This window comes from Anabrus simplex, chromosome 2 (assembly GCF_040414725.1).
Source record: "Anabrus simplex isolate iqAnaSimp1 chromosome 2, ASM4041472v1, whole genome shotgun sequence".
NCBI classification, from domain to species: Eukaryota; Metazoa; Arthropoda; class Insecta; order Orthoptera; family Tettigoniidae; genus Anabrus; species Anabrus simplex.
Window position 1 is genome coordinate 341,915,134 of NC_090266.1, and position 16,741 is coordinate 341,931,874.

The following is a 16,741-nucleotide window of genomic DNA, read 5'->3' on the forward strand; positions in this document are numbered from 1 at the left end:
ACAGGGATACTACAGCTTCCACACCACTGGCAATGGTTTCTACATAATGCTTGGGCCTACATTGAGGGACTGTAGACATGTCATAGAGGTATTTCTTTTGTATCAGTTGTAATTAATAGTTGCCCTTTGTAAAGAAACAGCCCTCTTATTTATTCGGTTCAGTGTATTGAAAATTAGTCTTAGATTTTTATTCCTTTCATACCTAAAACATGGAAATCCTTTTCTATTTAGTTTATTCTTTCTGTTTAAATAACTGTTAGTTATAAATTAACTGAAGTGAAACTGAAAAGAAATGGTTTCAGATATCACAAATTATGCATTCTTTATCACAATTACTCATCAAACAAAATATCTGATATTTAATTCAAAATTTTCCTCTTTCCAAAAAAAAAAAAAAAAAAAAAAAAAAAAAAGTACTTTCATTCTCTGTAAGGGAAAGATAGCTTAAATAAGGACTAAACTTTCTTCAGCTTATCCCAGACATTTCTGGGATCACTGGTGCTAGGCTCATTTTGGGTTTTCGTCCGGGGTTTAAGGGTGACTGCCATTCGTGATACAACTTGATTTTTCTGGTGAAAGGATCAACCACAATTCAAACCTTGGCCGTATGGGCAGAAACCCTTGTAGCTAAGACACTGCGCTAATCGTGCCCTCCTTGGAGATGTAGCTTAAATATGGAACAGTATTGTTGTTTTAAAAAGAAACTTGCATGCTAATTTTGCTATAATCCTTTGTCTTATGAGGTTACTGTTGATATTCTGTATACTACCATCTGAAATCGCCTCATTGTAAAATAGTTTTCAGTGTGATCTTTTGTAGACTGCTGAGGATTGAAGTATTTGATGATAGGAGTCGACAGCTCCATGTAATTCATTTACTAACTTTCATTACTATGGTGTCTGACTCGGCTGAATGGTCAGCATACTGGCCTTCGGTTCAGAGGGTCCCGGGTTTGATTCATGGTCAGGTCGGGGATTTTAACCATCATTGGTTAATTCCAGTGGCTTGGGGGCTGGGTGTTTGTGCTGTCCCCAACATCTCTGCAACTCATACACCACACACAACACTATCCTCCACCACAATAACACGCAGTTACCTACACAAGGCAGATACCGCCCACCCTCATCAGAGGGTCTGCATTACAAGGGCTGCACCCGGCTAGAAATAGCCACACGAAATTATTATATATTACTATGGTTTCCACTTTGGTGTATTTGTTAATAATGGAAACATCCACTGCATTGAGCTGTGCTGTAAAACTTTAATATAACCTTACGTACAGATGGAAAAATAATCCATAAAGAGGATTGTGGTTTATAACACTTTTTACATTAATGTATGTTGGAAGTGTTCAAAAACAACATAACCACTTCAAAGAATAACAAGATATATGAAGGGTTCCATTAAAGTTTTGTACAGATCACCAAGGAAAATATCCTTAGAAAAAAATGTGAAAAAGTTCCCTTTTATTATGAATATTCTTTGAAATGAGGAGCCACGTTCTGGTCCCTTTCCAATGTGTACTCATCAGTTTATTGAAATGTTTGAAATAAATTATCTTCAGAAATTTTGAATGTCTGTTTAAAATAGGACATCTATTGAACTAGGTTAATGCTATTTCAAATTCAAATATCTTGACAACTAGATTATGTAAATAGGTTCTATATTACATAAACTTCAAGAAATGTGGTTTATCATGTGACAAGTAATTACTTTTAATTTAATATCTAGGAGCTAAAAAAGAGTGGGGCATTAAAATCTCAGTTGGAATCATACAAAAAGCAAGCTGCTGAATTGGATCACAGACTTAATGAAGAGACCAAACGAGCAGACAAGATGGAATTTGACTGCAAAAAGTTGCAAGAGAGACTTAATGCCATACAAAGGGAAAAAGAGGTATGCACATTAATGTACAGTTTATCGTATGTCTTACTAAACTGAACCTATGTAATATGGGTACTTATGTTAATATTTATACTTTTCAGCGTTTAATTGTTGAACGGGATTCTTTAAAAGAGACAAATGAAGAAATGAAGTGTTCCCAACTTCAGCTGAGGGGCAGTTGTCCTGCTGGTGCTCCGGATACATTGTTAGCTGAGACAGTTTCAGAAAAGATGATTCCTCCAGAGATCAAGTAGGTAGTTCTCAATACGTAAGATTTTATTTTTTAAATATTTTATATATGTTTTGACACTAGTAGGACCAAGCTCGATAGCTGCAGTCGCTTAAGTGCGGCCAGTATCCAGTATTCGGGAGATAGTAGGTTCGAACCCCACTGTCGGCAGCCCTGAAAATGGTTTTCCGTGGTTTCCCATTTTCACACCAGGCAAATGCTGGGGCTGTACCTTAATTAAGGCCACGGCCGCTTCCTTCCCACCCCTAGCCCTTTCCTGTCCCATCGTCGCCATAAGACCTATCTGTGACGGTGCAACGTAAAGCAACTAGCAAAAAAAAAAAAAAAAAAAGACCCTAGTAGGTCATCTTCAGCCAGTTACAGTTTAGTTGAAATTAACAGTGTGGTTTGTTAGAAACAAAAAATGTCTTGTGTTGATTTAAAAATTTATCATATTTGTTTAGGGAAACTTCTTTTGTTCATTGTAGTGGATGGTCTTTAAAACTAGGCAGGGTTTTCTAACAGTAAATGACCGAGCTCGATAGCTGCAGTTGCTTAAGTGCGGCCAGTATCCAGTATTCGGGAGATAGTGAGTTCGAGCCCCACTATCGGCAGCCCTGAAGTTGGTTTTCCGTGGTTTCCCATTTTCACACGAGGCAAATGGTGGGGCTGTACCTTAATTAACTCGTTCGGTGGGCGATGCGGCGAGATCCGCTGCTGGAAGTCGCTTGCTCGGTGGGAAACGCGTACATATCCGCTTTTTTTTTTCTCATTTGCCTGCCTGCAGAGGTTTATTTCTTTTTCAGCAGGGTATTCTGATAAATCTGCCCTCTGATGTGAATTTTTTCAACTATGTCCTCCCATTACCAATGTGTCATCCACGAGTTACATCATAAAGAACGCAACTTACGTCCAGGCAAGAACGACCTGAAGTCTAATAGCCTCGCGCTGAAGCTTTAACCCTCAAATGGTTAAACAAGGATGTATCACCCTTTTTGTACACATCGTTGTGGCCTATGACGATACATCGACTGTTTTGCAGCCGTTCATTAGGCACCCTCTTGTTATGCGTAGTAACACACAAATGTGCTCTGTGTAGTATAATTTTAAACAGCAGATTACAGTCTCTCTTTTTGATTAGTTGCTAGGCAGTAGACTGCCGTTTAAATGAACTGCGCAGTCTTAAAATTCAGAAATACACACAAGTACTGGAAGAAGATCTTTTCAATTTGATTTATCTGGCACTGTTCAATGCTTTTGTTCTGTACAGCTTGAACACTGACAAGCCAACAACAAGAAGAGATTTCATTATTAGTATTGTTGAATGTCTATCAACTTCAAATGACCATATTCCTCCGCAAATCCCAGGCTCTGCACACAAGCTTGACAAACTTCCTGGAAAGCAGAATGTTTATGAATAATCTGTGGACCAATAAAAAAAGGAGAAGGAGCCGGTAATGGTGCCCGGGTGGTAACTGTGCAGTTCACAGGGAGTGTTACCACAATTTACAGTACTTCTGGAGGCCTGAAAGGAGAGGAAGAAAAAGGAGAGAGCAGTCTAGTTCTGGTAGCTCCTCTTGACTTTGTGGAGGCGTTCTTGTGCTTGTCTATCTTTATTTGTGTATATATCATCTAAAGTGTTTATATTTTTTTGAAGTGCATAAAATTGTGAGCAACATTGTGATTTGACTTTCTTGGGTAAGTCGAGTATTTTAGTGTCTGGTAGGGGTGCACACATTTTACAATAACATTTTGGAACACTTTTTTGGAAACTCAGGATGGCTGTAAAGACATAATAACAGGTACAAAATAAAAATATTTTTATTTCAATAGCCTATGATATTAGGATTTAATAAAATGTATTACACTGTATACTTTTCTTTTAAAACCTATTTTTAAGAATTTTTTACTGAAAGTATACAAAAATCCTGAAAATCGTGTGACCATAACAGTCGTATAAATAGACCATTTGAGGGTTAACTCATCGCTTAATTATGTCGCCTAATCATCCCTTGGGTGCAATAATATTGCTATAGAAGGGATTTTTGGAGATTGTGATATTAAACAGACCTCTCTGATGACACATTAGAATTGTGACCTGATTTATTATCCTCGTGGTTCGTGTTTGTGGGTTACTGTAGTCACGTCCTAGTTCGTGAACCATGGGCAACGGCTGAGTGGCCTAGTAAGTGGTCCTGAGAGTCGGGATACCAGTTGCTATGGAATGGGAGTGGGCATCTCGGACATATTCTGAGTCGTGGCCCTCCTTGTGCTCAGGCGGCTAGGACTACACAATTCACCGGTGGTTCATAACCCGTTAGAGGAGAGATCCTCACTTGGACTATGTGCAAGTAGGGCAGCATCCTGCTTCATGAATTTACCGAGCTCAGAACACTTTAAGCAAGCCTCGGACCTATGGAAGTAATGGAGTCCCACTCCCATTTGACAGGCGAGGGACTCCTTGGAAACAACTTGGCGAACAAAATGGAATTCGATGGGGAGCTATCAATATTAATGGGGCTTATGGAAGAAAGAAGGTAGAACTTGCTGAGTCAGCAAAGAGGATGCATCTGGATGTGCTAGGAGTAAGTGATATTCGGGTAAGGGGAGATAAGGAGGAAGAGATAGGAGATTATAAAGTGTACTTGACGGGTGTTAGAAAGGGAAGGGCAGAGTCTGGGGTAGGGCTCTTTATCAGGAATACCATTGCACGCAACATAGTTTCTGTTAGGCACGTAAGTGAGCGAATGATGTGGGTAGATTTGTCAGTGGGAGGAATTAGGACAAGAATTGTGTCCGTGTATTCACCATGTGAGGGTGCAGATGAGGATGAAGTTGACAAGTTTTATGAAGCATTGAGTGACATCGTGGTCAGGGTCAACAGCAAGGATAGAATAGTGCTAATGGGCGATTTCAATGCGAGAGTTGGGAATAGAACTAAAGGATACGAAAAAGTGATTGGTAAATGTGGGGAAGATATGGAAGCTAATGGGAATGGGAAGCGTTTGCTGGACTTCTGTGCTAGTATGGGTTTAGCTGTTACGAATACATTCTTCAAGCATAAGGCTATTCACCGCTACACATGGGAGGCTAGGGGTACCAGATCCATAATAGACTATATCTTAACAGACTTTGAATTCAGGAAATCTTTTAGGAATGTACGAGTTTTTCGGGGATTTTTCGATGATACAGACCATTATCTGATCCATAGTGAACTAAGTATCTCTAGGCCTAGGGTAGAGAAAGTGAAATCTGTCTGCAAACGAATAAGGGTAGAAAATCTCCAGGACGAGGAAATTAGACAGAAGTACATGGATATGATTAGTGAGAAGTTTCGAACAGTAGACAGTAAGCAGGTTCAGGATATAGAAAGTGAATGGGTGGCATACAGGGATGCTGTAGTAGAAACAGCAAGGGAATGCCTAGGAACAACTGTGTGTAAAGATGGGAAAAGGCGAACATCTTGGTGGAATGATGAAGTGAGAGCAGCCTGTAAACGTAAAAAGAAGGGTTATCAGAAATGGCTTCAAACAAGGGCCGAGGCAGACAGGGATTTGTACGTAGATGAAAGAAACAGAGCGAAACAAATAGTTGTTGAATCCAAAAAGAAGTCATGGGAAGATTTTGGTAATAACCTGGAAAGGCTAGGTCAAGCAGTAGGGAAACCTTTCTGGACAGTAATAAAGAATCTTAGGAAGGGAGGGAAAAAGGAAATGAACAGTGTTTTGAGTAATTCAGGTGAACTCATAACAGATCTCAGGGAATCACTGGAGAGGTGGAGGGAATATTTTGAACATCTTCTCAATGTAAAAGGAAATTATCATGGTGGTGTTGCAAACAGTCAAGCTCATGGGGAGGAGAAAAATGATGTTGGTGAAATTATGCTTGAGGAAGTGGAAAGGATAGTAAATAAACTCCATTGTCATAAGGCAGCAGGAATAGATGAAATTAGACCTGAAATGGTGAAGTATAGTGGGAAGGCAGGGATGAAATGGCTTCATAGAGTAGTAAAACTAGCGTGGAGTGTTGGTAAGGTACCTTCAGATTGGACAAAAGCAGTAATGCACCTATCTATAAGCAAGGGAACAGGAAGGATTGCAACAACTATCGAGGTATCTCATTGATTAGTATACCAGGCAAAGTATTCACAGGCATCTTGGAAGGGAGGGTGCGATCAGTTGTTGAGAGGAAGTTGGATGAAAACCAGTGTGGTTTCAGACCACAGAGAGGCTGTCAGGATCAGATTTTCAGTATGCGCCAGGTAATTGAAAAATGCTACGAGAGGAATAGGCAGCTGTGTTTATGTTTCGTAGATCTAGAGAAAGCATATGACAGGGTACCGAGGGAAAAGATGTTCGCTATACTGGGGGACTATGGAATTAAAGGTAGATTATTAAAATCGATCAAAGGCATTTATGTTGACAATTGGGCTTCAGTGAGAATTGATGGTAGAATGAGTTCTTGGTTCAGGGTACTTACAGGAGTTAGACAAGGCTGTAATCTTTCACCTTTGCTGTTTGTAGTTTACATGGATCATATGCTGAAAGGTATAAAATGGCAGGGAGGGATTCAGTTAGGTGGAAATGTAGTAAGCAGCCTGGCCTATGCTGACGACTTGGTCTTAATGGCAGACTGTGCCGAAAGCCTGCAGTCTAACATCTTGGAACTTGAAAATAGGTGCAATGAGTATGGTATGAAAATTAGCCTCTCGAAGACTAAATTGATGTCAGTAGGTAAGAAATCCAACAGAATTGAATGTCAGATTGGTGATACAAAGCTAGAACAGGTCGATAATTTCAAGTATTTAGGTTGTGTGTTTTCCCAGGATGGTAATATAGTAAGTGAGATTGAATCAAGGTGTAGTAAAGCTAATGCAGTGAGCTCGCAGTTGCGATCAGCAGTATTCTGTAAGAAGGAAGTCAGCTCCCAGACGAAACTATCTTTACATCGGTCTGTTTTCAGACCAACTTTGCTTTATGGGAGCGAAAGCTGGGTGGACTCAGGATATCTTATTCATAAGTTAGAAGTAACAGACATGAAAGTAGCAAGAATGATTGCTGGTACAAACAGGTGGGAACAGTGGCAGGAGGGAACTCGGAATGAGGAGATAAAGGCTAATTTAGGAATGAACTCGATGGATGAAGCTGTACGCATAAACCGGCTTCGGTGGTGGGGTCATGTGAGGCGAATGGAGGAGGATAGGTTACCTAGGAGAATAATGGACTCTGTTATGGAGGGTAAGAGAAGTAGAGGGAGACCAAGACGACGATGGTTAGACTCTGTTTCTAACGATTTAAAGATAAAAGGTATACAACTAAATGAGGCCGCAACACTGGTTGCAAATCGAGGATTGTGGCGACGTTTAGTAAATTCTCAGAGGCTTGCAGACTGAACGCTGAAAGGCATAACAGTCTGTAATGATAATGTATGTATGTATGTATGTATGTATGTATGTTTATTATCCTCAATCTTGAGTTCTTCCTTCACGGCTGTAGTGAGTGTTTACCTCGAGTTACGCAACATTTATTATTTCCTTCCAAGCTGTAGAGACCAGGTTTCTATTCGATTCTTTTACTTTTATTTTTTCCGCTAAAAGGTCTAAAAGGAATTACCGGCCGCCACTGTTAAAGGAAGATGATTTATGGGTCATGGTAAACAAAATGTTGGAATTTAGTGGGGAGGATAGTGATCTTGGTGAAGTAAGTTCTGCCGAAGGGGAATTCGTTTTGGAATTTACCTGGAACTAGTAATGGAGGCTCGAATGCACAGGGTTTGGGCCCAGCTGATGCGAATGTTCAGCCGTTAAAGATAGAAACTTCATTGTTCCGTATTGAAAGTATTAACGTTAAAAATTAAATAATTGAAAAAGAGGTTCAACCTATTCAATACATAAGAGAAAGAAATGTAGTGATTACATTCTTATTTAATAGTAGTTAGAAATGGGACCGGTTTCGACCCTAGTCCAGGTCATCGTCAGCCGTTTGAAACATAAAAAACATGAAAAACAATGCATATGAAAAGGAAAATGATTAAGTGAACTCTGGATCGGTATAAGATGAAATATAAATTGATGCTGGGGGTAGAAATAATGAGTCACTTAAAAGGAAAACAGTACGTAATATTATGAATGGTAGTACGGCACACGCAATGATAGGTAAAGTCTCACAATGTTTATGAATAGTGGAGAACGGTCAAATGGGTCAGTTTTTACACACTGTCAGGTACAAAGTCACAACACTATCGAACAACATATGAAGATCCATAAATATGTTGAAGTCGCAGACAAATAGATTTATAGAAGCAAACTGCCAGCTCCCGGTGATCAGCGCGGCACTTTCAAGGTCATGCGCTGTGGTCTCGAACGCCAAAGTAGAATGGAGAATATCCTGAAGATCCAGTATTTGCCTCGGTTGCGGGAAGTTAAGTACGTATATATAGAAATATACAACGCAATTCAGTATAATTAAATGAGTAATACTGGATCTTCAGGATATTCTCCATTCTACTTTGGCGTTCGAGACCACAGCGCATGACCTTGAAAGTGCCGCGCTGATCACCGGGAGCTGGCAGTTTGCTTCTATAAATTTATTCGTCTGCAACTTCAACATCTTTATGGATCTTCATATGTTGTTCGATAGTGTTGTGACTTTGTACCTGACAGAGTATAAAAACTGACCCATTTGACCGTTCTCCACTATTCATAAACATTGTGAGACTTTACCTATCATTAGGTGTGCCGCACTACCATTCATAATATTACGTACTGTTTTTCTTTTAAGTGACTCATTATTTCTATCCCCATCATCAATTTATATTTCATCTTATACCGATCCAGAGTTCACTTAACCTTTTTCTTTTTCATATGCATTGTTTTTCATGTTTTTTATGTTTTAAACGGCTGACGATGACCTGGACTAGGGTCGAAACCGGTCTCATTTCTAATTACTATTAAATAAGAACGTAATCACTACATTTCTTTCTCTTATGTATTGAATAGGTTGAACCTCTTTTTCAATTATTTAATTTTTAATGTTCAGCCGTTGTCAAAGTGACAACACGCGTTCGATTCCAGTTCAAGTAGTGATCATGACAGTGGTGATGATATACTGGTATTACAACCAGTGCAACTTTTTCGTCAACTCAGACTAAAAATGTACAAAGAAGGTCCCGCTTTGATCCAAAATTTCATCATGATGTAAGGGGAGGGTTTTTAGGGAAAACAAAACCGAGCAAAATATTTGAATATTTTTTAATGATGAGATATGCCTGAACAGACAAAAGATGCCCAACAGAAAATTGCACATAAAACCCAGTTAAGATGAAACTAATGAATCAATATCAAGACAGGATCCAGACAAATAAGGACGAAATAAAGCTTCTTACAGACATACTGTTGCTGCAGGGGATTGTACAGAAACCTAAATTAGGACATTATATTTCTCTCAATCGCTTGTTGACTACGCCTATTTTCTATGAGCTGATAACACATAAGAGATTTTTCCTGAGTGGCTCAGGGGTTGAGGCACTGGCCAGTATTCTGACTCCAACTTGGCAGGTTCAGTCTTGGCTCAGTCTGGTGGTACCTGAAGGTGCTCAAATATGTCAGCCTCGTGTTGGTAGATTTACTAGCATGCAAAAGAACACCTGCACAACTAAATTCCAGCATCTTGGCATCTCCGAAAACCGTAAAAGTCGATAGTGGGACGTAAAGCAAATAATATTATTGTTGTTATTATTATTATTATTATTATTATTATTATTATTATTATTATTATTTTTTTATTTTTTTTTTTTTCCTCCACAGCTTTTTACATTTCTCTGACAATGAGGCATATAATGGAGACATTCCTCCCAGAATATACAAGTATTTGACCAGCTGGTAGCAAAATTTTTTTAAGCTTATACCCCTGAAGGCAAAGTATCAGTTGATGAGAACCTCTTGTTATGGAAAGGGTGACTAGGGTGGAAAGTTTACATACCAAGAAACCGATCATGTTTCAGAATGGAATTGTACAAATTATACGAAGCCAAGGCAGAGTATGTAACATGGTCTGGTTCCGTGTGTATCATAATGAACAGCTGTAAAAAAATAACACCGTAAATACTTTAAATATTACCTTTAATGTAGTGTAATATAGTCCATGTGTGTCACTTATGAATTGTAGGTATATAAATTGGATCCCTCAAAAGTGCTAACCAACATAACAGAAATTTTTTTGATTCAACATAACAGAAAATTTTGTGATTATTATAACTTATTCCATTATATATCTTTTATGTACATGTAAACTTTGTAAATCTACGATTTTCATGTATAGAAAAATGTATTTCCAGGCAGAGATTGTTAGTAAACTGCCTAAAATATTTAGATATAAGTTACTGTATATACAAAAACCAGAGCTGTGCTATTAGGAAGAAACAACCTCGGTATCACAGTATGAAAGCACTTAGTACGTTATTGCACAGAGCATTGAAAAATTAAAATACAGTAATAGGATTTTTCAATAATTAAATACACTATATTCAAGTAAATATTTCTCTTAGAGCCCTTCTATAGTTCATTTTAGTCTTAAGATTGTTTTTAAGCAAGTAATTAAATATTTTCTTCAATCCGGGAAATCGCTCCCCACCTGGGAGTGAGCCGGTGTGTACCGAGCTCCTCGCTTAAGAAGTTAAGGACGCAGCCGATACCTTCCCAATCCTAGCCCTTTCCCATCCCTCCGTTGCCAAATCCATCAATATCTAAATTACGACCTGTGTCAGGAGAGAGGATTGGTTTCTATGGAGGTTGTATCAGTTTGAGAAGTATTGTAAAAGAGTTAGGCTTCAGCTGGAAGAAGATCAGAAATAATAGAAGGATCTGAATCCAGGTCACCTATATGGCAAAAGACCTGCACCGGGCCTCTCGGGGAGGCTACACGTTATGACATGACAGTAGTTACCTTGTGAATAAATTTTTGACCGAGTTGCTGCAGAAACTGAGTGTACTTCTGGGTGATATCCAACAAGGAGATTAGCAGGCGACACAAAACGAGTATCTGAGCTCCTCTTCACATGGAGCTACTCGAAAGAAATTGTAGTAGCCTGGATACTAGGAACCTGGGTGACTAGGCTACCCAACTTGCCCGTTCTCTACATACGGCCTACGCAGTTTCGAGTAGCGGCTACGTGATATAGTCGTGAATGTTTGAGAAACACGTTAGAATAGGAAAACTACCCGGTAGCAGCTCAAGTAACTTCAATTATAAAATGTATCACACTATAGCGTTATCGATATGTAATGATGTCGGTGGTTTATCACTGCTGTCGAAACTGGATATGCTGGCAGGAACAGTGATGGAGGGATATTTCATGCATCAGCTATGAAGCACTGGATTACAAATCAGTGACTGAACGTACCATTGCCATCGCCATTACTAGATGATTTAAATGACTATGACTTCCCTTACTACTTCGTCAGAGACGAAGCCTTCCTATTGCCACCATATTTACTGCGAACATACTGCCAAAGAACTCTTGATAATGTGAAAAGAAATTTTAAATACAAACTGAGCAGAGGAAGAAAAACGGTGGAATGGGCTTTTGTAATGATGGCTGAAAAATGTTCATGTGCTAAACACTGCTATTCCGTTCTGAACTACAGGAAGGGTGGTTGATATCATAAACTCTGTTTGCATTCTTCACAACTTTGTGTGTAAAATAAATCTACCATATACTCCGCAACCATTCTACAGTTCTGAAATTCTCGCCAAAATACCATCGCGAGAGCTTGAACTACATGCTTGGGCTACTCCTAATGAATTGAAGTGAGAAAACCGGGCGAGTTGGCCGTGCGGTTAGGGACGCGTAGCTGTGAGCTTGCATCTGGGGAAACAATGGGTTTGAACCCCTTTTTCTGTGGTTCCTCATTTTCACACCAGGCAAATGCTGGGACTGTACTTTAATTAAGCCCACGGCCACTTCCTTCCAACTCCTGGGCCTTTCCTCTCGCACTGTCGTCGTAAGACCTGTCTGTGTCGGTGCGACGTAAAGCCAATATTTAAAAAAATTAAGTGAGAAGTTATTTAACCAACTACTTCTCACTCCTTGCACTTTCCTTCCATGGCAGTGGAAATGTTGCACATAAACTCACCCTTCTTTCATCATATTGATTTGCTATTATGTAATTCATTACATATGCACTTCATTTATTAGGAACGATTGTGGAATAAATCATTGACCTGAAACTGGCATTATAGTTTCACTTTTTTGTTTCTTGTTTACACTTTTTTTAATTAAGAAAATACGGAGTGCTTACCTGCGAGTTGAACTACATTGGCCACCTCACTGCAAGATCTGTTAGTGGCATCTCATCTTGAGTACCATTTCATTTTGTAATTGTACAGCACAGGGTGCTTTTCAGCTTCGCACACAAATTTCAATTTTAAAACTTGATATTCCATTTTGTTCGAGTGACGCTACTGAAGAGACTGGAGTAGCGAGGAAACCAGCATGCTGTGTCGCGGATACTTGGGTCGGCTCGGTCTTCTGGTCTCTCGGACTCCAGTTGCGCCATGTGAGTGCTACCATTGAAATATACCAGCGGCGTTGCCTGGTCGCTCAGTTTGCTGGTATCCAAGCTACACCAGTTTCTTTTGAGTTGCTCCGTGTGAAGAGGGCCTAAACCTTACTTACGACTCCAAGTTTGTTACCACAAACAGATGAGGAGGACTGATAAAAATGTTCCATTCTAAATATTTTACTGCAATCAGTGTAATTTCCACTTTGATTCTCTTATTGTATAAAAATGTAAACTCGTGTCCTCATCGCGAGGTGGTGCAGCTCTTTCAGGCACACCCCTAATGGAGGTGAGCTGCTTGTACCATTTGAATCACATACCAGCCCTCCTGCCATTCTTAAATTTCTGGCAGTACCAGGAATTGAACCTGGGCCCCGGAGGATGGCAGCTAATAACACTAACCGTTACGCTTTGGAGGCGGACTCGTATTGTAGTGTACCAAGTCAGTTTTCCTATTGCTTTTTATTTACATTTCTGAATGCAAACATTTAAGAAAATCTCTTATTATTCTCATGCCATGCATTCTTTCTAACCAATCCCCCCAAAATATCATAAGCGCTACAAAAACTATTGTAAAAGGACCACTTTGTTAAACAGTGCACTCGACAACAACAGGCAAACAATTGTAAGAGACATTCATAACTTTTAAATAAGTTCCTTTTCGCTACGATTGAATAGATACTTAACCCAATATGACAGTAAGGTGAAAAATTCATTTCTGGAGTAAAATAAAAGCCAAAGCTGCCTAAACTGTAAGTATTTGAGTTGCTAATCGTTTTTGTCATCTCCTGTAATATTCATATTTTGCCGCTTACGATACTTCGCCTTTCCAGGAACGATATGGTGTTTTTAAAATGACTCCAGAAAGTTTAATATTTTAACCATTGCTAAGAACCATGGATACTTCACGGACATGTGATTTCCACGTAAATTAAAGATTGTGTTCCATATAACTTAGTTTTGTATATAACTCAGTTTCCCTTAAAAGTAAACTTACAGGGTTTTCAATTTCAGTTGTTGTAACAGCCATATCTGAGCACGGCATAATCCCCATGCTGTTTTCAAACACAACCAGGCGAGTTGGCCGTGCGGTTAGGGGCGCGCAGCTGTGAGCTTGCATCCGGGAGATAGTGGGTTCGAATCCCAATGTCGGCAGCCCTGAAGGTGGTTTTCCATTGTTTCCCATTTTTACACCTTAATTAAGGCCACAGCCGCTTCATTCCCACTCCTAGCCCTTCCCTATCCCATCGTCGCCAAGAGACCTATCTGTGTCTGTGTGACGTAAAGAAAATTCTAAAAAAAATTTTTCAAACACAGCAGCTAATATAGATTCATAGCTTTTGGGACGGTATTGTCAGTGATTATTACTTGATTGAACCATTCCTCCTGCCACCGCTTTTGAATGGGAGTGACATGCCATACCTTTTTACAAGATGTACTGCTGCAACTGTTAAAAAGTGTGCCACTGATAGTGTGCACACGACTTACTAAATCACATAAATCACAGGCATTGGATTGAAAGAAGAATTCATGTTGCATGGCCATCCCACTTCCCTTATCTAATGCCTCTGGATTTCTTCACATGTGGGGTGGCATATCGAAAGTCTCGTGTACATAAAACCAGTGCCTGACCCAAAAACACTTCTTGCAAAGATACTTGCAGCATCTGATGTAGTTCGTGCAATGCCTGGTGTATTTGGTAGTATGTAGCTGTGATGCCTGCGTTGAGTATTGTGAGAGATAGTTTGATTAGTTTTTGTAAACAGCATTGTTGATAAACAGCAGTGTTGATAATTTCACTGTGTATACCATTGACTATTACTTTATTGATTGTCAATTCTGAATTGTTTAAGAATGTAGAGCATTTTGGGAAAATAAATTGGATTGTCATTATGTCATATCTGACATTCCCAGGCTAGCCCTGATGCAGGGTTTCATCCTGACTATGCATTTTATTCAAAGGTTGTACAGTATTTTGACCCCTCTACTTCAGTTTCGAATCAATCTTTTGAATTTCTCTGTTGGTTGAAAAGGCCATCTAACCAATTTAATATTGGTTTTATTGTAAAAGTTTGGAGGCTAATTGAGAGAGAGATTTCTTCTGAAACCTTGGATGGTAAGAAAATAAAAATTTTGTAATTATACAGCACAGGATGCTTTTTAGCTTTGCTAAAAAAAATTCAATTTAAAAACTTGATCTCCCATTTCGCTCGAGTCGCGCTACTCAAAAGACCGGAGTAGCGAGGAAACCAGCATGCTGTATCGTGGATACTTGGGTTTCAGAGACATCAGGATTGTAAGAGATCTGAAAATGAAATGCTGTATGGCTTTTAGTGCCGGGAGTGTCCGAGGACAAGTTCGGCCCGCCAAATGCAGATGTTTTTATTTGACTCCCGTAGGCGACCTGCGCGTCGTGATGATGAAATGATGATGAAGACGTCACATTCACGCAGCCCCTGTGCCAGCGAAATTAACCAATTATGGTTAAAATTCCCGACCCTGCCGGGAATCGAACTCGGGACCCCTGTGACCAAAGGCCAGCACGCTAACCATTTAGCCATGGAGCCGGACTGTAAGAGATCTTAATTGGCATTATACCTGGTGGACCTACCTTTGTTAACCCATGTCCTTCTTTAAATAGAATTGTATTCAGCAGCGTCAAGAAAATTAAACAAGATAAAATCTTTGCCTGTTTTCTGATTTTTGATCCAGGCAATATTAAGCGAAAGGAAAGGCAATGGATAGATATTCACCATGAAATTCGTTGAAGTTATTTGGGTCTTTGACTGAGTTTAGAGATATTTTTTTTACAAAAGTACAGTATCTTTACATTATGAAAATGTGAAGGGATTCGATAAAAGAAAATATACTGTATGCTAATGAAAATTCAAAAAACAAACTTTTATGCAGTTTAGAAATCATTGGAAGAATTTAGTTGGAGTACATTATAGTAAACCTTATGAAGCCAATAGCCAATTTTATGAGGATTTTCATAATATCGTGTTGATTCATTTTTTCCCCCGTAGAAGACTGGGTAACCACAAGGCATGCATGAAACATTCTGAGTTTAGCTTAGACATGTTCTACCAATTAAGAAAGAAATCTTAAGAACCTAGTAGGAAATACACATACAGACTACATCTCTCAATCAGAAGCTAATATTAAAAGAGAATATAAATATTCCTGGAACTTTATAAAGATGAAAAACTTGCAATAATGTACCTCTGCAATGTATGCAAAGCAAAGCAAAGTCACCTCCGTACAGGCCATGAAGGCCCTTGGAGGAGTGGAAGGTAAAGGCTTCCACCATTGTTAACCTTGGCACGTGATGGGGTAGAGTGCTTAGCTCTACGCCCGGCCGCCTTTGCCCCCAGGAATTAAGCTGGTACTCATTTTTGGTGTAGGCTGAGTGAACCTCAGGGCCATATGCACCTCCGGAAGTGGAAATCTCGTTTCTTAAATTTTACGACTTCCTGACGGGGATTCCAAACCCACGTCCTTCCGGGCGAACCGAGCACGCCTTTACCGTCTCAACCAGGCAGCCCCTTCTGCAATGTATGACACAGTAGAAACCACCTATCAAAGGGTACTAGAATATCTGATGGGTTTGTTTGTAGTTTTCAAACTGTTGATTCCACTCAGGCTTCATATTAGAGGGGAGGATATGATAAAGTGCATGTTAGGCCCTTAAAACTACAATCATTACCATTTCATAGGTCATCCCTGAATCAAGGTTTGCAATTAATTCTCTGTTCACTGACTTAGCAAATGTCATGGGATAGTCACCTAATAGCGTGTTGGGCCTCCTCTGGCCCGGTGAACTGCAGTGAGACGCCGTGGAAGTGAGTCGGCAAGTCCTTGGTAGTCTTCTGGATGCAGCTGACACCAAATCATTTGCAGAGCGGCCGCCAATGCTGGTCTGTTTGTGGGTGCAGGATCCATGGCACGGAGCCTGCGTTCCAGGACATCCCAGATATGCTCGATAGAGTTCATATCGGGGCTCCTGGGTGGCCATGCAGTCGTTGGACCTCTGCTGCATGTTCCTGGAACCGTTCCCGGGCGACGTGGGA

General features: G+C 39.8%; 1 protein-coding gene across 1 annotated transcript in view; it reads left to right on the forward strand.

The window, feature by feature from the left end:
* Positions 1 to 16,741, forward strand: part of hook (hook microtubule tethering protein) — a 277,381-nt gene that overhangs the window by 199,662 nt on the left and 60,978 nt on the right. Inside the window, exons 9-10 of the mRNA XM_067140736.2 lie at positions 1,732 to 1,896; positions 1,986 to 2,134. Of these exons, the coding sequence (XP_066996837.1) occupies positions 1,732 to 1,896; positions 1,986 to 2,134 (314 nt within the window). The remainder of the gene's footprint in view (positions 1 to 1,731; positions 1,897 to 1,985; positions 2,135 to 16,741) is intronic.